Source organism: Hemibagrus wyckioides, linkage group LG24, assembly GCF_019097595.1.
Source record: "Hemibagrus wyckioides isolate EC202008001 linkage group LG24, SWU_Hwy_1.0, whole genome shotgun sequence".
Lineage (NCBI taxonomy): Eukaryota > Metazoa > Chordata > Actinopteri > Siluriformes > Bagridae > Hemibagrus > Hemibagrus wyckioides.
This window is the reverse complement of record NC_080733.1, coordinates 10345880-10366403: the sequence shown is the minus strand read 5'-3', so window position 1 is coordinate 10366403 and position 20524 is coordinate 10345880. Positions and strand designations below refer to the sequence as shown.

The following is a 20524-nucleotide window of genomic DNA, read 5'->3' as shown; positions in this document are numbered from 1 at the left end:
ATTTCTGCTGAATTAAGCCTTAATAAATGTTTATGTAGGTCATGACAGGCCTATATGCAGGTGCTATATTGCCTTACAAACATTTTCTTTAGGCTAAGTGCGAACACGTTTTCTAAAATACAGATATTATTTTTTCGTGTTTATTTCTGTTATGAATAAAACTTAATATAGTGTTTATATGTGAATTAGTTATAAACAGCTCATTAAAACCCTGCAGTGTTTGCTGCACAGTGGGGCAGAACATCTGCCTTGGTGTTACTTGTGAGAGTAAAAATGCACCACTGTTGATCTGATGTCAATTAAACAGACAGCGTCTTTAAGATAATGACTGAAAAATAATTCTCTTCTGTTAGTGAATTATGGCTAATGCAGTGTTTTACCTTTGGTCAGAGAGAAGGAAAGGGCAGATAGCCACAGCAGTGGCTGAATCTCCGACATCCAGAACAGATGAACAGGGAACAACTGCACTGTCATTCATGCCAACTGGATCTCCAGAGCCACGGTGACCCCACATGATCACCTAGACCACCACAAGCAAGCACAGAGGTCAATGACACATTTAAATAAAAAACACACAGCCCTGTGAAACAGCTGCATGGTCAAAAAAATCAAAACAAACCATATTTTATTGGTCTATATTAAGCACATATTGCCATATATAAACCTATAAACTGATGAACTTATGCGGCTCCGTGATTAAAGTTTGGCTTCTGTTGATTTGATTTTTTTTTTATTGAAAAAAAGAAGAATTGGAATATAAGAAAATAGAAAAAATGAAATTAAATATAAATAAAATAAAAATAAACACATGCATAACACAAGATATGATAAAATTAGACAAAGTAAAAGACGATAATGATTTAACAAAAAAAGCAACAACAATAACAATTATTATACAATAATAATAATAATAATAATAATGATGATGATGATGATGATGATAATAATAATAATAAAACAGTAATTCCACAATATTTTATATATTTTCTGAAGTACAAAGGCATCCAATCAGATACTTGAACAACAATAGATATGAAGTAATGATTTGATATTTACAGAGAATACTATTGTGTAATAAATCCAAATATAACCACAAACACTAACAGAAAACTAAAGTGGAAGCCCAGAAATGGTCCGAATATTCATAAAACACCAAAAAAACCCATGATCTGTTCCTGAACCTCACATGCTTCAGTACTGCAAATAATTAAGCAACAATCTATGAAGTACAACTATAGCTCACCTTCTTATCCCGACTCGCTGTCACGAAGTATTTATTGTCCAGGCTCCAGTCACATGACCAGATGATGCGTGTGTGCACTGCTGAGTCCTTACTGGTGTGTGTGTAGAGCGAGAATCTGGGTTCTGGAATCAGAAAGAGCATCACTGCATCAGACTTTCTCATCAGTCACTGCTTTATAGCTGGATCCTGGGTGACTGTTTGTTGTGCTCTCCACGATAGAACTATTGTTGGTATGCTAGCGAGCTGCGCTGTGTCACTCCTGAGAGGTTGTTTGTGCTCTGCTTTAATGTCAGTGTGTGTTGAGCTACATTACAGGCCAGCGTGCTCGTCTCAGCCAGGTCATCACATCCCGCCAACACTAACTCAAGGCTGCCAGGAACCGAGGGGATGCCACATCCTTACACACATGCATATACTGTACACACACACAGAGCTAATTCTTAGCTGGGATAGCCACGACTGTCTGCCCTTTGATTGGTACGTCTCCGCTCATTAGCGTGAAATACAAAGCGAGATGAAGCAAGACGAATGGAGGGATTGGGGGAGCGGTTCTCCACTCCTGACGCCGAGCCTCTGCCTCATCAGCATTGACGCAGGTTATCCTCCCTCCATCCACAGTATGAAAGTTGTGAGTAATACCAGCCTCAACCAGAACAGACTGCAGCCTCCCTCTGTCTTTAGCTCCATCCGACACACAGGCAAATAGGCAAAGGGAAACGGACGCTTGCCTGCTTAACGACTGTCAGCGGCGATTTAGCCCGAGATGCTTAAAGGTGACAAAGGAGGAAGGCTGTGAGGCTGTGGAGCAGCTTTCAGAGAGAATCTGAATATGAATATTGACCTGAATATTATATTTTTAGCAGCGCAACACAAGTCTGCAGTTGGATAAGAAAGTGACGAATTAATATGACGAATAACTATAAAATTAAGAGAAACTCAATCAGCAACTATGTCTAGGGGAAAAAGTAAAAATAAAAAAAAGTTACAATAACCCCACTGCATAAGTGTGCACATGCTTTAATAATTGGGGATGTGTCTGATCATCACACTTGTCTTTTTACACAACTGACATAGAAATTCTGATTAACCCCAAACAAAAGATCAGCTGTTTCTATAGGATTTTCTTCACATCTGCTTGGTTTATCTGACTATGTGGTCTGCAAAGAGCTTACAAAGCATGCAAGGTATCAGGGTAGAGTGGCTAGAAGGAGCTCAAAAAACAAGCTGAACTAAATCACCTCATACCATGTGGCAAAATGTGTTATGGTCTGATGAGAGCAATTCCTATAATATTATTATAATATTACAATATAATATTCCATTATTTCAAACAGTATATTTCATGCAAAAAAAAAAAAGGGAATCATGAATAGCTACAAATACGACTCGATTTTACGGCATAACCTTTAGGTGTATGCTAGTAAGCTGTAGACAAACAGGAATTTCACCTTTCAGCACATCCGAATCAACAAAGGAATGACTTAACCAAAAGAAGATCAATGATTTTGAAAGATCTAGTCAGAGCCCAGATCTGAATCCAACTAAAAATCTGTGGGGTGACCTGAAGCAGGCTGTACACAGGAGATGCCCTTACAATTTGCTGGATCTAGAAAGTTTTTACAAGAAACTAGGGAGAAAATATTGCCAAGTCAGGATGTACCATGCTGATAGAGTCTTACATGCCAAAAAGACTGAGAGGTGGAATAAAATCGAAAGGTGCTTCAACAAAGTACTAGTTTAGGGGTGTACAACTTGCAGCTATGTTATTCGTCCTTTTTTCTTAAAATGTTTCTGATCGATTCACATTGAGGGTGTAAAAAAAAAAAGGTGGTTTATATCCTTTGTATCAGTATCAGACATGCACAGAGCCATCTCTGATGCAGACATACTGTGAGGTTAGTAACAGTACTCGGTAACCATGACAGTCACAAATGATGTACACTTTTATTTGATGTTTTATTTCTAATAATTCTGTAATACTAAAGAAACACAGCAAATAAATGATATGAGGGTTGTTAATGCCTGGGACACACCCCATGCTGTGTACTAAATAATTTGTCAGGATACAACTGGTGCCAATACTTTTGAGACATACTACTTAGTGCGCTTTATGGAGTTTGGGAAGCAGCCCTGAATTAGCTTTTAATGTGTACAGACTTGGCACTCACAGCTGTGAGATTTAAATTTCACCGGAGACATTTAAGTTCAATTTTCAGTGGAATTGCTTTCAAGATGCTTTCTACTGTGCACTACTTGGGTTCCAGGATAGAAACGAAATTACATTATACTCTGTGTGGTGATCATAACATCATCCGCAAAATTGTTGTCATCCTTCAAGCCAGACGAAATGTGCAACAAAAGATAATGATGTCTTCATTTGTTGAAACAAAATATCACTAAATGCACGGTTTATATTTTTATATCTTTAATTTTTGTTCACTATCCATGGAGGGTGTCAATAATTCTGTATACAGTGGCCTGTATATAGTGACTACGAAACCATTTAGGATTTCCTTTGCTTACTAAATGCTTAGGAAGAACCTTCTTTACCTGACGCATCGGGTCCGCAGTCGTCCCGTCTCCACAATGACCACGTTCGATCTCGGGACACAGCGAGGAGCAGGCGTGAGTCTGGGGAGAAGGCCATCTGAGTGACAGTCAGACTGTGGCAGGGGAGAGCTTGTAGCTGTTTCCAGGTGGAGACGCTCCACAACAGGATAGCAGCATGCTCTGCTTTAGATGCCTGTACACGGAAAACAGGTAAAGCCACATTTACGATTCCTCCACATTTACAAGACCAGCAACTGAAGCAGTCATAAGGAGGGTATCAAGGTCATTAAATGGTCCAATGTTCTAGTGAAGTAGGGAAGAATCAGACCTTTTCAAGCCTGAACCAAACTGGACAAACCTGCTACATCTTTGCATCAGACTTTGCCTAGCACTACAACGACCCAAAGCATCCAAATCAACAAAAGGAATGGCTTAACCAAAAGAAGATCAATGTTATTGAAAGACCTAGCCAGAGCTCAGACCGGAATCCAAATAAAAACCTGAAGTGGGCTTTGCACAGAACATGCTGTTACAATTTGATGGATCTAGAAAGTTTTTGTAAGGAAGAGTGGGGAAAGTGTTGCCAAGTCAGGATGTGCCAAGCTGACAGACTCACCAAAAAGACTGAGTGATGGAATAAAATCAAAAGGTGCTTCAATACAAGCGTAGGGAGAGGGAATGTCAATAAATGATCCAGTTTTCTTGAAGTCGGATAAAAAAAAAAAACGACCTTTCCGAGCAAAATTGCACAAACCTCCTACATCGTAGTGAGGTACGGACATCCAGCAAAACCTGTACATGTTGGCTATTTTACAGGTTCCCTTGTCATGCAGTACATTCCTGTGTTTTCTCACTCAGGAAGTGCTGTCGAGAAGCTGATTAGTTAAATCAGGTGTGTTTGAAGCAAGGAAAACACTACAATGTGTATGACAGGGGGGTGCTCCATGACCAGGTTAGGAAACTGTGGATTGTAGGTATAATATAGTTACTAAAACTCTAGCCATCTGCCCCCAATTCAAATTAAAGGCAAATTAAAGACTTTGCAAGCTATACCTGTTTAAACACTAGCCAGCTTCGCATATATTTTGCCAGAACACTGATTATACCTTTAATATGTGTCTCTCCACTCAGATCAGAGTTATGCTTACTAGCACTTTCAGCTGTTGTTTAAGAGAGGCTATAGTTGAACAGTTTATACTTAATGGCTTTGTTCAGCAACCTTAACCACTTACCCACCACTGCTCCGTTATTCACTTCTCAGTGTGGTCAATGGGTTAAAGGGCCATCAGACCTACATCACTGTCTCTTTCTGTGCTTTAAGAGTAAAATGAAATGCAGTGATCTACAGTGTAGTGAATAAAGGCTGTAGTAGTATCACCGTGGCAGGTCTTAAAGAAGCAACTCATTACTGCAGCTAAAAGTAGACGGCATGTCCACCAGCTGGGGGTGTGTCAGCTGACAGGGAAATGTAGGACAATATTTGAAAGAATTGAAAGCCTTAAAATTATACTCCTGACATTAACCTTCCCTTGTCAGGGTTCCAATTTCTCCATTTAATGCGCATAATGTGTGTGTACATTTATCATTCATTTACATATCCATCTGTAACCTGTAGTCTATCCTGGTAAGACGTGGGAATACATTCAGGACGAGACGACACCAGTCCATCACAATGCACCATGCAAATGCATATCCACATCTACACACTCATTTCAACCTAGGCATAATTTTGCAGTGCCATTCCACCTACAGGCATGATTTTGAGATGTGGGAGGAAACCAGAGAACCCGAAGGAAACCAACAAGAACAACAGAAAAACATGCACAGATACTCCATCCAGGCTCAGCAATTATATTGTATTGTATTGTATTGTATTGTATTGTATTGTATTATATATTACTTGGTTCTTTACAAGACTACATTATGCACTAACAATACATTTCTGATCATGACGACAATTACACACAAAGGTTTACATGGTGATTATGCTATTGAACAGATTGTTAAAAGGATGAGACAGGTATTTCATTTAGACTGGGCTTAGCACCCATGGATGAACAGTAGAACTGACCTTTTTTTCCCCCCTCTAACTGTCAATCAAACTAATAATCTTACTTAATTTTAAGCAATTCAGAAACTGTACTGCAGAAAAGCTAATGATTGAATCCTGGCTGAATAGCCCTGGATGAGGACAACAGTCTAGACAGAGAGAATATTGTAAAGCTAATCGTCTAATTGTAGTGTGACACTACCTTACACGCTGAGGCGACCACTGTTCGTGCAGCGTCTGAAGCCAGACAGAACATCTCAAAACCATGACCATACCTAGAGAGAGAGAGAGAGAGAGAGAGAGAGAGAGATGTAGGAAATGTTAATGAGGATCCTGCCACTTCTGCACAAACCAGACCTCAGCACAGAGGTGGCTTCATGATTGTCAGAATGGCATTTGAAGCTAGAAGCTCGTTTATGAGCCGTGGCATGGCTGGGAGTTCGTGCAAAGAGTCATGTGCTACACCAGCTATAACGCCAGCTGCAAAGTCATTTCAGATGCTGGGTAAATAGCCCAGGAAAATGAAAACGCAAAGCCTAAAGCTACTAACTATTACGTATATAACGTGGAACAGCGTATAGCCTGAGCGTTTCAATTTACCAGTGGAATAAACCACAACATGAAATGCTCAGTAAAGCTAATGAGCTGAGAAGAGACGCCTTCTAATTCCATTACTCAATATACAAGATTGATAATGTATATACCAGCTATAGATGAATGTGTTGTGGAAAAAAAAAAATACCCGTCTGATACGGGTCTAGTAATCGGCTCAATATTAGATTTCACATAATCGTTAAAAAAAAAAAAATTAGGAGCAACAGTAAACCCTCCCCATTCCCGCAAAGAGTCCGAGTGCACACATCATATGTATTCCTAATGCTATATACCCAAACAACTAAAACGAGAATAAGCTCAGGTAACAAATGACAGCAATTATTTTGGAACACAAGCCTTATGGGATATAAGAGTAAAACTTGAGACTTTCAGAAGTGCATTAAGCCAATAACATGGTGAACTGCATTCATTTTCACACAGAGAAAAATAGAGGGCAAAACAGGAGCCTTTATTAACAGAGGGCTAAATTTATATTCCCTAATGTCACAGCAGACACAGGGAGAAGGTACTGCGTCTGGACTCACTAGTCATGCTTTCTAAATGACTTCTACATTGCATTATTAGAGCTGCACAGGCTGATGTTGAATCGGTAATGTTGCACAGCATATTACTGCCTGCTCCCGCCATGTCAGTACTGCTAAAGAGCTCACAAATGAGAATAAATGAGACTCACAGCTTCTGGACCTCAGGCCACAACGTGTTCTGGAGAAGGTGATCCTCAGGAGGGGGTTCTTTTATAACAATCACAACACACAGACAAAGACACACACACACACATAAGCATACATAAGAAGTGTGAGAAATGAGACAGACACTCTGAGACACGGTTACTTTTGCCTCCCATTTTTCACCAGACTCATCTATTTAGCATCTAAATAATCTGTCGCCAATTACCTCCAAGCGATTTTCAACAATGAAAGCTTTCTGTGCGATTTTCAACGGCTGTTAATTTTAAGATTAGCGGGCAAAATACATTTTAGTTTCCCTAATGCAAGTCTAGAAACGCCCCTCTCGCCGTTCAGTCATGGGTATGAATGCAACACGTGCCCAATTTGACTCCAAATGGTGTTGAAAGCTACTCGCCATCCCATATTTCATTTTTTTGGCCCTGGTTTGTCATTTTCCTCTAATTATTCCCTTCTTCGCCTCTCCAGAAGGAGAGACAGATAGTGTGTGTATGTGTGTGTGAGGATGTGAGGGGTGTGGGGAGGAGTTGTGGGGGAGAGAGAGAGAGAGAGAGAGAGAGAAAGAGCACGAGAGTCACATTATTCTGTTAACAACTCGAGGTCTGCCTCATTGCACTCCCCGTAGCCCAGAGTCATCAATATTTTAACTTTGCAATTATATAAGCCTTCTTTCTAATTACAATTTCAGATTAAGCAGCTTTTTCAATCACTCTGACAGCGTCTGCCTGTTTGCCTGGAGCGAGAGAGACGCATAAACCCCTCCTCCCACCGTTAACTGCACACATGTGCAAACACACACGCAGACCCGTCTCACATTGTCTGTTCCAGTATTAACAGCTGTCCACAGCTGTCTCTCTCTGATTCATGCTATGGTTATATATGAGCACAGGAAGGCAGTTCCTAATAATGTCTCGTCACAAACGCTGGCCATCACTGTCTTGTTCAGGAACAGGTCCTAAGGCCTCTACGGAACACAGCAGAAGACGTGTGATGATCTCATACATCTAGTGCATCTATTTCTGTATTACACAGGGGCCAGAAGCTACTGTGTTTAATTACGTTTCACGGGAGCTCAGGGGAATGTAAAACTGACCAAATCATTACCATAATCATTAAAAGGTGCTGTTTAAAAAGTGGTCCTAGACATATCATTTGCAATACTCCATGCAACAGATCTGACAAGGGTCTTAATTTCAGTATACTGCTTCATTTTTCCAGTCCATAAACGGGCTCCACCTCCAGGAGGAATAGAGTTGCACAGCACTGCTAATTAAGATCCTTTGTGATACTAAAGAAGTGTCATTTAAGGCAAAATAAAAACAGATAGCAGTATTGCTCACATCATTGATTTTTTTCTTATTTCTGGATAAAATGCATAGTAATAAACAATGTGCGCAAAAAAAGCACAACAGTGATATGTTCGTTTTAATGAATTTGTTCACATTTTTTGCATTATGTCAGCAATTTTAATGCCTCCCCCACTTGACAAACACGGCATGCTGCATACTTCTAAACACTCAAATTATTAAGAGATATATACACGTGTGTCAGACTCTTTTATAAAGCTTATAAACCACACTTACTAGTAAAAAATAGATGAAATTATTTTTTTCTTCATTCAAAATTATTTGATTAAATGGATTTTTGGCGGCATAATGCTTTTTCATTTTAGTACTTCCAATTCAGATTTCAAAACACTGTGAAGATGGAAAAAGCCAAGGAGCACAAATTTGATTACTGTCATTTCAGACAATATGCACTGTAAGAGGGTCTTACGGCAAGAGCGGTCAAGCATAGAGGTCTACAGAAAATAGGAAAAGTCAAAATCTTTTATTTAAGAAACGGAATCGCTAAGTGTGAATTGACAGCATTTATAAATATATACTGTCCAATTCAGTGCACATGGAAAAACTAATTAGGTAATAAGAATCATAAAACTACAAACTGTGCTATTATTTTGTCTAATTGGGAGGGGAAATAATCAAACGCAGTAATATTTATTTAAAATAATAATCACGCATTTCGAACCTGATAGTATCTGTATGAAGTCTGGATTCAGTCCTGTATTCAACATGTACCTGTTAGACAGAGAGGCTGGAAGTAAAACTCCTTGTACTGGTCAGAGACGTTGTTGAAATCTTCCCTTTCCTCCGGAGTGCTCCGAATCGTAAGATCACCTGTCAATCAAAGTGGAACAACAGTCTTACTAAAGCAACAGTGTAGTAATCATTCTCTCACAGGCGCAACACAGCAGAAGCACTAAATGTAACAAGCATGTACCTTGATACACGGCCTTATTAGAGAGACCAAGTGCTGGTGTGCTGGCTCCTTCTGCTAGATCTTCAGCATCCTGAAATTATTCACAGCGGTTTATCATATTCAAGCACTTTTTCAGTCATAAACTGAACTAATCTATAAGTATAATCTTATAATCATAGACGATAACACCCTGTTATAATATACACCGATCAGGCATAGCATTATGAGCAGTGAGAGGTGAGGTGAATAATACTGAGTATCTCCTCATCATGGCACCTGTCAGTGGGTGGTGAACATTTTGTCCTCAAAGTTGATGTGTTAGAAGCAGGAAAAATGGGCAAGCGTAAGGATTTGAATGAGTTTGACGAAGGGCCAAATTGTAATGGCTAGACGACTGGATCAGAGCATCTCCAAAACTGCAGCTCTTGTGGGGTGTTCCCGGTCTGCAGTGATCAGTATCTATCAAAAGTGGTCCAAGGAAGGAACAGTGGTGAACCGGCGACAGGGTCATGGCTCATTGATGCACGTGGGGAGTGAAGGCTGGCCCGTGTGGTCCGATCCAACAGACAAGCTACTGTTGCTCAAATTGCTGAAGAACTTAATTCTGGTGCATGACGGATCAGGGCTGGTTTGGCAGCAAAAGGGGGAACACTACAATGCTGGGCAGGTGATCATAATGTTATGCCTGGTCAGGGTAAATACACTGTACTGATCTTTGTTATTGAACATTAATTTTATTTTTAAAAAGCATTTCATAATCAGTATTTAAAGATGCTCTATCTTCAAAGGAGTGTTAGTTGGGGAAAGTATAATTAACACAGGATCCATGTGACAAGAATATATTTCCAAGAACAGCAAAATTTGAAGACGTACGTGTGAAGCCAAGAGTTTCTCCAGAGACGTGCCCACTATGTTGGCAAAGTTCTCTACGAAGTTACGTGGAGCCTTAAACACACGCAGCACTTTTTCATCCGCTCCAGAGACGAACTGGAATCGGCCGATCATGGCCAGGCACTGCATGTCATAGCCGTGGATCTGAGGCCTGGAGATCTCATGCCAGGTGACCTGGGTACACCAACAGCATAAGTGGTGTCAGAAACACTAATGCTATTAACATGAACTGACAATTTATTCCTGAATTGCGTTACTGTATATTAAAGGAAACCTTTTTTCTAACCTAATCTCTATTTATTGTATCAATAGCAGAAAAAACAACTTTCCATGTAAAAGTCTAAAATAAATGGTTGAAAAAAGTGCATTAAAAAATTATATATATTATATAATGGTGCTGTTCCTTTAGACCGAGTTGATCCTTATCTATTACTACGTATCTAACATCCACAATCAGGAATTATTTAACACAAAACAGGATGAAAATTCTGTACAAACATGTACAGCTCTAAAGATTCAGCAAAGGATTTTAACATCAAATTATGAGATTCCCATCTGAGTAAATAAAGTAAATGTTATAAATATGAATTATATCTTCTAAATCACAGTAAATTATTCTAATACACAACACTGATTAAATAATATTGTCCAACTCTATGTAGTTATATATGTTCACTGATGGAGTCTGCCTAAAGATTTGCCCATAGAATTACAGTCTAAGTGAGTTTTTTTAAGTAAACAGGTTGTCTGTTCCCTCCTCGGCACAGAAAAACCAGTCAAAAAGCATATCAAGAAGTAATCACACACACGCTACAGGCAAGGTTTAAAGTGATTACTTTGAAAAATAAGAGATATTTCATAAAAAATATCTCTTTGTCCAAATATCTGGTACCAACCAGAGCAGTGTTACACTATACAGACAAAAGTATGTGAATATCACACCCATATGTGCTTATTAAACATCCCTATTCCTGCTTTAGTCTCCTTTTGTTGTTATAATAACTTCCATTCTTCCCGAAAGGCTTTCCACTAGATTTTGAAGCGTGGATGTGGAAATGTGCGATCATTCAGCCACAGAAACATTAGCGAGGTCAGGCAGTGATGTTGGGTGAGGGGGTCTAGGGGGCAGTCTGCGCTCCAGTTTATCCCAAAGGTGTTTAGTGATGTTGAGGTCAGAGCAGGACACTTGAGTTCTTTCAGTGCAACTTTGGCAAATAGATCTCGCTTTGTGCACAGATGCTGGAACAGGTTGCAATTCCAGTTGAGAAATTATACTGCAGGAGTATATAAAGACATACTAGATAACTGTGTTTGCAAATTTGGGGCAACAGATTGAAGAAGAATCACATCATCATGGATGTGATGATCAGGTGTCCACAAACTTCTACATAGCTATACAGTATATGTCTATATGATGTGTAAATTTGCACTGAAAAATATAACAAGTTGTGAAACCTGTGAGCGGTCTTTCCTTCTCCATGGAGCGAAGACTCTGGTAGTCTGGTCTGAGCCTACGCTGAGGAGAAATTCTCCCTCTGGATCCCAGCTTAAGTCCTGCACTGCATTAAAGTGGCCGGACACCACCACTGCGGGACTCCATTCACTCTACACACAACACACACACACACACACACACGATAACAACACCAACTTAGACAGAGTACTTAAACACATTATATGTGTTTAATTTTAGGTGCTTTCACCTCTTAGTTTGTTTACTGTATAGTTTAATTTTCACATAAAACGAACCAACAAGCAAAAGAGAACGCACTGCTGCCAAATAATTCTGTTAATAATGATAATTTTATAAATAACTGTTTTATAAATAACTATTGTGTATCACATCCATTTTTCTTTGAGTGTTCATCTGTCCAAATCTACACAGCTCTGTTCTTGGGTTCTTGTACTGAATTGAAATCCGAATCAGAGCGAAGCTGATCATTTTGATTTGCTACTTGTTTTAGATTTGAATCAAATACACATGGACAGAGGAACATGTACAGCTGAAAACTGTCCTCTTTCTTCATTAGACAGAAATTCAGCGAGAGAAAAACTGTAGGCCAATCTTTGGCAAGCACATGCAGGATGACAGAGCATGAAGAACACGGAGCTGACACTAAACAAATTGCTAGGTAATTATATATACATAAGGTTAAAATATTTTGTTTCTCATATTGTGTTCTCACTTGCCTAAACAAATCACACTGAGCTGGAAAACACTGCGAGCATAGATTCAGACAGAATCAATGCTGCACCATTTGTGTACAAGTGAACTGAACTCGAATACTAGAATAATGCCCTCTTAATGAAGATTCAGGATTGATGGATGAGGTCTGGGACTCACCTGCTGGTCTGGGTCTCTCTGCCAGAGGTGCAGTGCTCCGTGGAAGGCGTGAGCCAGAATCTTGGAGCCATCGGGCCCCATCTGACAGCCCAAGAAGCCTAGCGTGTTTCCTCCCACTTCTCCGACACGCACCTGGAGACATGGCCAAACAACAGGTGGTGAGCTTTAAAAGGCTCACAACTCCCACAAAAGATGTCATGTTATTTTTGGAAAGCCTGAACATCCTGCTTGATAGTGTTATGGTTGTAACTCGTATCTCTAACAGGCAGAGTGCCAGTCCCTTTGAGGCCCTTTTTCCTTGTCTGGTCAGAAAGTCAATAAACAGTAAAATCCTTTAGGCCTCCATCATGTCAAGAGGTGTCTTACAAGTACGAGTCTTACAGAGCGTTCGTACCAAATTAAAAATAAATAAATAAATAACAAGCTTGTCTCAAAACTCCATCACACAAAATCATCTCAAGATTCTGCCAATTTATTCCCATCTGTGGCCAATTACGGAGGCAGAAAGCCTTTCCACAGTGCATTCTGTTTGCCAATAAATGGCAGAATGAGCATGGTGAATGAATCCCACTGCCCCTCGCGAATCCTCTGGTTACAGAGGCCACTATTTACCAGCAGTGGATCTCGGCCAATCGGAGCAGACGTCTACAGCTGTGCTCCATCTTAGTTTAGCCATCTATTATCAAAGAAGATTACAAAGTGCACAATCAGGACTCCAAATAAATCAAACCGACAGGCCAAAGCACAAATTATGCAAAGCCGAGGCTACTAAAGGAGTGAGGAAAGAAAATATCTGTTAATGCAATAGCGAACAGTCACTATGTCACATTAAAACAAATGGAGAATTCAAACCAAGAAGTGTGATTAGAAAACAGTCTATGTTCAGTGAATTAGAATATAGGATAATGTCCTTTGAGTTAACAAGGCTATAAATATCCCCCCACGGCATTGTACTGTAAAACAAAAAGAACAGTGTGTCCTCTATCTGCCCGGTGTCTAACACACTTAATACCTCAGATTAATGGAGGAAGCTAGGCGTGCTGCAAAGCAGCACTAACATCATATAAAACAATATAATTAGTTGTGATCATGGTATCAAGGTTAACATGGCTCCATTAATGCACACTGGCTCAGATTTGCATTTAGAAAGAATTCCAGACGCAAATAAGGAGCAGGGATAAAAGACAAGTTACATAATTGAGTTAGATTCTGCAAAAGTGTGGGTTCTTCTGGGATTAATTTAATACCACATGCAGTGGCTCAGAGGATATTCAGTCTGTAGGCTGTTTAAATGAACCTGCTTTTTGACCTTGTCTGTTTGACAGGACTGTTCAACATTTACATTTACTCGTTTGATAGGCGCTTTTATGCAAAGAGGCTTCCAATTGATCTGAGCAGATGAAGGTGAAGAGCCTTGCTCAAGGGGCCAACAGTGGTAGCTTGGTGGTGCGGGCATTAAACTCAGAACCTTAAATAGACCAAAAACTAATCACTGAGCAACTATAGACCTTTGTAGATATAGTCAGTAATGGTTCTGTTCCAGCTATAGTGGTGTGGTGGCATAGTGTCCGTATTTGAGGCGGGGTTTTCGTGTTAAACAGAGTTAGGAATGACCTTACAATTATGAGTGTTGGTTTTCAATGTACTCAAAAGTGACATAAAAAAAGTAGACAGTAAAATATTGTTTAAGAAAATGTGTAAATCACAGGTCTAATGGAGGTGCCAACACTGTATAACAGTTGCCTTTTTTTTAACTGGTTAGTTAAAATTGGTTTAAAAGGTTAACTGACATTTAATCAACCATCCTAAGGCTTCCTTTCTAACTGGAAAGGCTTCTATTAGCAGGGTTGATATTTCATATTGATATTATACCCCCTCACTTTAATAGGAACACCTTCGCATTCACGCAATTATTCAGTCAGCCAATCGTGTGGCGGAAGCACAACAAGCAGAAATCGAGCGGATACAGGTCAAGAGCTTCAGTTAATGTTCATATATCAGAATGGAGGATAAAAAAAAAAGTGATCTCAGCTATTTTGACCACAGCTTGGTAGTTGGTGCCAGATGAGTAGGTTTCTATATTTCAGAACCTGCTGAGATTTTATTACAGTCTTTAAAGTTTACACCAAACGCTGCCAAAAAAAAAGCAGCACATCTGCCTTTCCAAGGGCTATCCTGAGACAAGGTCAAATTACTGATGATTTTAGAGTGTGTCTTTCAGTCTGAGTGACAAAGACCTCTGCGGACCACTCTGGAGCAACACAACATTAACCAGACTGATTTTGAATTCTGTCCACTTTGCCGTGCATATATTATACCAAGCCCGCAAGCAAACTGTGTAATCACTCTAGTTTATAGACAAAACAACAATGTGGATCTGTGTCACATAATACACCTCCAAACACACACCACAGGGCAGAAGAAAGCCACGCAGTATGAAAAGAAATAAAAGTGGAATATGTTTGTGCTCGTAATCATAATCAGTGCCACTTAACTCTCATTTAAAAAGGACGTACAGTGTTATTGGGAGATCAGTATGCTCAAGTTGATCCCTGGTGTGCAAATGATTAGCCAGGTTAACAATCTAGGCTTATTTGAGCTCATATATTTCAGCCTCATGGTGGAGTTATAGCGCTTTACCAGCCTCTGATCGCCTCTCTGTTCCGATCCATCTGGACTAATAATAAATTAACATGCAGCTAATGATTCTGCAGTGACATGTCCTCAGTATGCTCCTGCCACATCGTAACGCAGCACTAGATGCCAGCGTGACTTATTAGCAGGAGCTACTTTACTCAGCAGCCTGTCTGGCCACCCCATAGCTAGCCAGCACTCCACTAAATTTGTTCAATTAGGATAATCATTACAGAGGACGCTTTGCTTTTAAAATGTGTTAATTAGACACAGTGATTGCTGGCCATTTCCTGGTCAATCCCATAGTCACAAGGTAGTGGCATGGCTTGGTGCTACATAAAACAAGCATGAGAGCTGGCAGTGCCGTAATTATCTTGGAAGGGCAAAAAAATAAATAAATAAATAATTATTTAATACATGTGGAGATGTGGTACCAAGCTGCCACTGCTGGGTGCCTGAGCAAGGCCCTTAACCATGAATTGCTGGGCATCAGCCGGATAAGGGCATCTGCCAAATGCCAGAAATGTAAAACATGACGATATCTTCACAATACACAATGCATGATTTTGAACATCTGTAAGTTTTAATACTTGTGTCCAATATATCAGATGAAAAGGCTGAAACTGTTGACAAAATAGTTTTAAGGTCCAGTCAGTTACTAACTAGGTATTTCAGGTGTAACCTGATGATCATGACGATATGTAGAAAAGTGATGGCACATCATGATGTAGATCTCTCATCAAATTCCGTACCCTTACATGGAAGATTTTTTTTTATTAAATCCGAATGCTCTTAAGCTCTTGAAATGCTCTTAAGACGTTTTCATAATTACAGCCGTTTGTCAGGAGACACTGCGTAAGGAGACAGGCGTAACATAATCTCAGCCTTTAAGCAGTCCAGCTGTGTGTGAAACGGTGGAAATGTCTCATTGGAGGAAGGAAGGATGTGAGAACAGACACCCACGATTTTTTCTGGAGGCTGGCAAACTGTCAGTTCAAAGGTTCTCAGCTGTGTTTGATAAACCAGTTCACAACACTTTTCATGTGATATGCTCTTTATCATGAGAAACAAAAGGCACACAGGATGTGTTCCCATGTATGCAGAGATGCAAGCAACGTGAGACAATGCCGCTTTTCCATCAAACGCTGCGGCACACCGCGGCACAGCAACATTCCCGACACAGGGCAATCTGTATCCTGGTGAAATCGGAGAATATTAGTTTCACAGCACATAAGTCTGCCTGCTAGAGGAGATGTCTCTCTGGAGGTTTTCTTGTGACTAGTGAGGAGAAAAATAGTAGATGAAACATAAATATTACATTATTGGAGGGAGAATTGTTGGATGTTTCCTTCAAGCCACCAAAAGGTTTTCTGGGCAGAGAGAAGTCACTCCAGCTTTTAATTAGAATTTATTCATTCTATAATTTAGGCTTACACTCCACTCTTTTTTAATCTAAACATTTCCATACAAGCTTCAGAGATTCAGGCAATTTTATGTGATGGGGCCATGCTTCAACCATTTTTAAGAGTTTAATCCTTACCGAGTTGGATGAGGGGCTTCAAAAATAAACAGCAAAAATTATTTTAAAGAAATTTCCTGAGGAAACGATTTACACCAAAAAGAGTGTAGCTGATATTTCACTTGAAGAATTTGGTCAATTCTTCCTCAGAACACGTCAATAATCTACAGAAATCCCTGCACTGTTCGTTTCTTTTAAAAATAAAAATAGCTCAAATCGCTCAAGTTGTCATGGCAGCAAAACAGCACCACCCCTAAGCCTCTGATGTCATTCCAGTTTTACAAACAGTATTCGCCGACAGAATCTCTTTGCAGCTGAGAACTGTCTTCTTGTGTTATATACGCCGGCTGTGCACTCGGCACCTTGTCGGCAAGTAAAGACTACCATTTGCTTCTGCTCTGCTTCAGAAAGACATCACCTGTCATCAGCTCTCCACCAGATGGAAACTACTTCGACCTTTTTTCCAGCTGTGAAGCTTACATTCAGGAAGGACGAGAAGAACAGGCAGATGTTCTCCAGCTGACAGAGCGGGTGGAACGCAGCAGATGAGCTGGCTTCTGTCCTACCACACACTCGCACTATTTGCTCGGCCTGCTGTGCGCTCTGAAGACCTCCATGACTGGCAAGGAGGATAGCCAGAGGACACATGAATAGGGGGGCTGAGGTAGGACAGTGACCCCATGGTAGGGATGAGGTTGTCCTGTGGCTCTGGCTGAAATGATGCCAGAAAAGAGTAGAGGATGGTGTGGCTGGAGTCCCTCACACACACTTTTCTGACAATTCAACAGTAATGAATCTAGAAGGGGTTAATTATGAAAGCACGCCTCAGGCTGAGCAACACTGAGGGTTCATGTGTGAACTGAAGACGATACAACACGATGTCCCTGACTACTTGTCTTATTTTGACACATTTTAAGATGAGTCATTAAAAGAATTAGCAAAGTGAAGTGACAAGAGGAACAGGATGAATGTGTGGAAAGTGCAGCAATACACAATTGAAAAAAAAAAAAAAACAGGTAGGAGGGAGTAAACAGACCTGCTCCACCCACACACCTGACGCCTCCTCTGGCCCCCAGAGGATCATGGTCTTGTCCATAGAGGCAGAAAGCAGACTCAGAGGCTGTTCCACTGTGCCGCCTGCAGGGGGAGACAAACAGCAAAAAATGAAGTTAAATAGATTGAATAGTAACTGCAATTGTTAGCTGTAAAACATTTGTCCTAATACCTTTCCTGAATGACGGCTGCCAGTGGATCCCATACACCCAGTTCTCATGGCCGGCTAAAACGGTCTCAAGACTCACTGCATACACTGATGGACAGAAGGAACAGATTAATCACAGTGAAATGGCATTCAGCAAATAAACATTACCAACACAGAGAGAATAAAAGCAGGCCTCACTTTTCCCCTTCACCTCAAACACATCCTCCTTCATCCTGATGATTCCTTCAGCAGGCTCGTCTGAGGGTGTGTCGCATTTAACCACCAGCCTCCACACCCGGATCAGACAGTCCTGAGAGCAACTGGCCAAAAGTAACTCCCCATCTGAAAGACACACACATACACAAATGCAAAGATGCACAAACACAATAACCCAAAGACGCAAACACGCAGACAGACACAGATTAGCAGGGAACCTGTAGCTGTGACATTATGAGTTTATTTAAGCGTGCCCTGATATTTAGGTGTTAGTAACAGAACAGGTCAATACAAGTACCAGAACAGGTCAATACAAAAGTTGTGGTGGTCATACATCTTTATGGTTATGTGAAAGAGGTTGCAGAAGATTTTCACTGCATGTGACATATGGAATATTTAAAAATAATATTTAAGAGTCTAATTAATAGCAGTAGTAAAAATTTAGAGCCGGACACCAAACTATGGCAGCAGCATGTCCAACAGTAGTAGCTCAGTGGGTAAATGGTCTGGGTTGTTGATTGGAAGGTCAGAGTTCAAGCACCAGTACCACTAAGCAGCCCCCTGAACAAGACCCTTAACCCTCTCTCCTCCAAGGCCGCTGCATCATGGCTGACCCTGTGCTCTTCCAAAGCTGGAATATGCAGAGAAAGAATATCACTGTGCTCTAATGTATATGTGACAAAAAAATAAAGACTGCTTCTTCTTCAATCTGACAGCACGCAGTAGGTTAATCAGGATATCCTTTACACCACACAGGCAGCATGCAGGGCGGATATCTCAAATAAAAATAGGCGTAATTTTGCTGCAGTCGTCACAGAAGTGGTTTGTATCTTCTAGAACTGTCTGTCTGAGATTCTTCTTATCACGAATTCTCAAGAATGAGCGCTTATACAGAATATTCACTGTAACTGCTTAAGAGTATGAAAGTGATTTTAACAGGATCTAGCTCACAACGATGTCTAAAGTATATTTTAAATGCATTTGTGGCAAACAGGAAGGATTAGACTTGCTGGTGGTAGAAAAATAAAAACTTCTATCAAATTTTTATCATTATCACTTCAAAACTCTCATCACTCCCTGTACTGCACCACGCTCCCTCAGATCCTCCAGCACTGCTCAACTGGTCCCATCATCTCTCAGGGTACATAAAGACTGAGGTGGTGGACTAAACGTCCCATCGATGGCAGAACAGCAGGTCATCAAACGACAGGTGAAGACCTAGCACTTCCGAAAATACGTATCACTTATTTTTTTGCTTGTTTAAAATAATTGTCTGTGTGCTTTATTACATCCCAACAGAATTTTAGACTCATTGTATTCTGAGTGATCCAGTTCAATGTGTTCGATCATAGAGGCTTCGTAGCACTTGTGTATGTCACTCTGGATGAAGGTGTTTACCTTTCATTTGGCAGACACCCTTATCCAGGGCGACTTACGGGTTAAAGGTCGTGCTCAGGGACCCAGCAGTGGCAGCTTAGTGGACCTGGGCTTCGAACTCACAACCTTCTGATCAGTAGTCCAACACCTTAACCACTAAACTACCACCGATGCCCTTGCTGCCCAAAGTCTGAGTGTAGAATTGCACTAGAAATGTAGAATTTGTAAACTGTAACTATTGTTGCTAGTAAAAATTCAGTCAAATTTAATGAATAAAGTAGTACTTTTTGTTGTTTGAAGCAAATAGCTTGATTTAACATATTTAACATGCAATTAAAGATTTTCAGTGATACAGACCTCCATTACTCACTAGCTACATTATGATTATAGCTTCATTGTAAATCTCTTACCCTTTGCTGCCCATTCCACACCACGGACCCAGTCCTCATGGCCTTGAAGCGTGAGCACTTTCTGAAACTGAAGCACAAGCAGTCGCAGCTTCACACACAGCCGGAGAAGAAATAAAACAAACCTGGGTTCTGATCTCTGCCTTTTTTTTCTGGATAAGGGGTAACGCAGTCTGAAGCTAAAACTTTCTTACAATGACAGGAGGCATAGCAGGAAGCAGCACAGTGTAGTCTGTTCTGCATGGAATGGTTATCAATGGTACGTGCTTTTTCTGGTGGAACATATTGCATATAAACTCATACGTACCTGCCCACTGATCTGTACAAACAGATGGATTTTGCTGTCGTCCCCTCCACACGCTAGGATGGGCACTAAACGAGCGAGGAGAAATGAGACTTAGTTATGTTCCAAATCCAAATTGTATGGCTGCATCTAGAAAAATGGACATGCATCATGTTGAACAGCAGATCTGGCTTTAAAAGGGGTTGCATAATGGCTCCATCAGAAAGCCTACGCATAAAGATTTTAACA

At 40.4% G+C, this 20524-nt stretch overlaps 1 protein-coding gene across 1 annotated transcript in view; it reads right to left on the bottom strand.

Moving 5' to 3' along the window:
- elp2 (elongator acetyltransferase complex subunit 2) overlaps positions 1-20524 on the bottom strand; it is a 30140-nt gene that overhangs the window by 3341 nt on the left and 6275 nt on the right. Inside the window, exons 6-20 of the mRNA XM_058378130.1 lie at positions 20300-20364; positions 19996-20062; positions 18191-18334; positions 18017-18100; positions 17828-17928; positions 12639-12770; positions 11750-11899; positions 10277-10468; positions 9425-9494; positions 9223-9321; positions 7132-7189; positions 6046-6118; positions 3794-3986; positions 1244-1365; positions 381-520 (exon numbers count right to left, since the gene is read on the bottom strand). Coding sequence (XP_058234113.1) covers positions 381-520; positions 1244-1365; positions 3794-3986; positions 6046-6118; positions 7132-7189; positions 9223-9321; positions 9425-9494; positions 10277-10468; positions 11750-11899; positions 12639-12770; positions 17828-17928; positions 18017-18100; positions 18191-18334; positions 19996-20062; positions 20300-20364 — 1690 coding nt within the window. The remainder of the gene's footprint in view (positions 1-380; positions 521-1243; positions 1366-3793; positions 3987-6045; positions 6119-7131; positions 7190-9222; positions 9322-9424; positions 9495-10276; positions 10469-11749; positions 11900-12638; positions 12771-17827; positions 17929-18016; positions 18101-18190; positions 18335-19995; positions 20063-20299; positions 20365-20524) is intronic.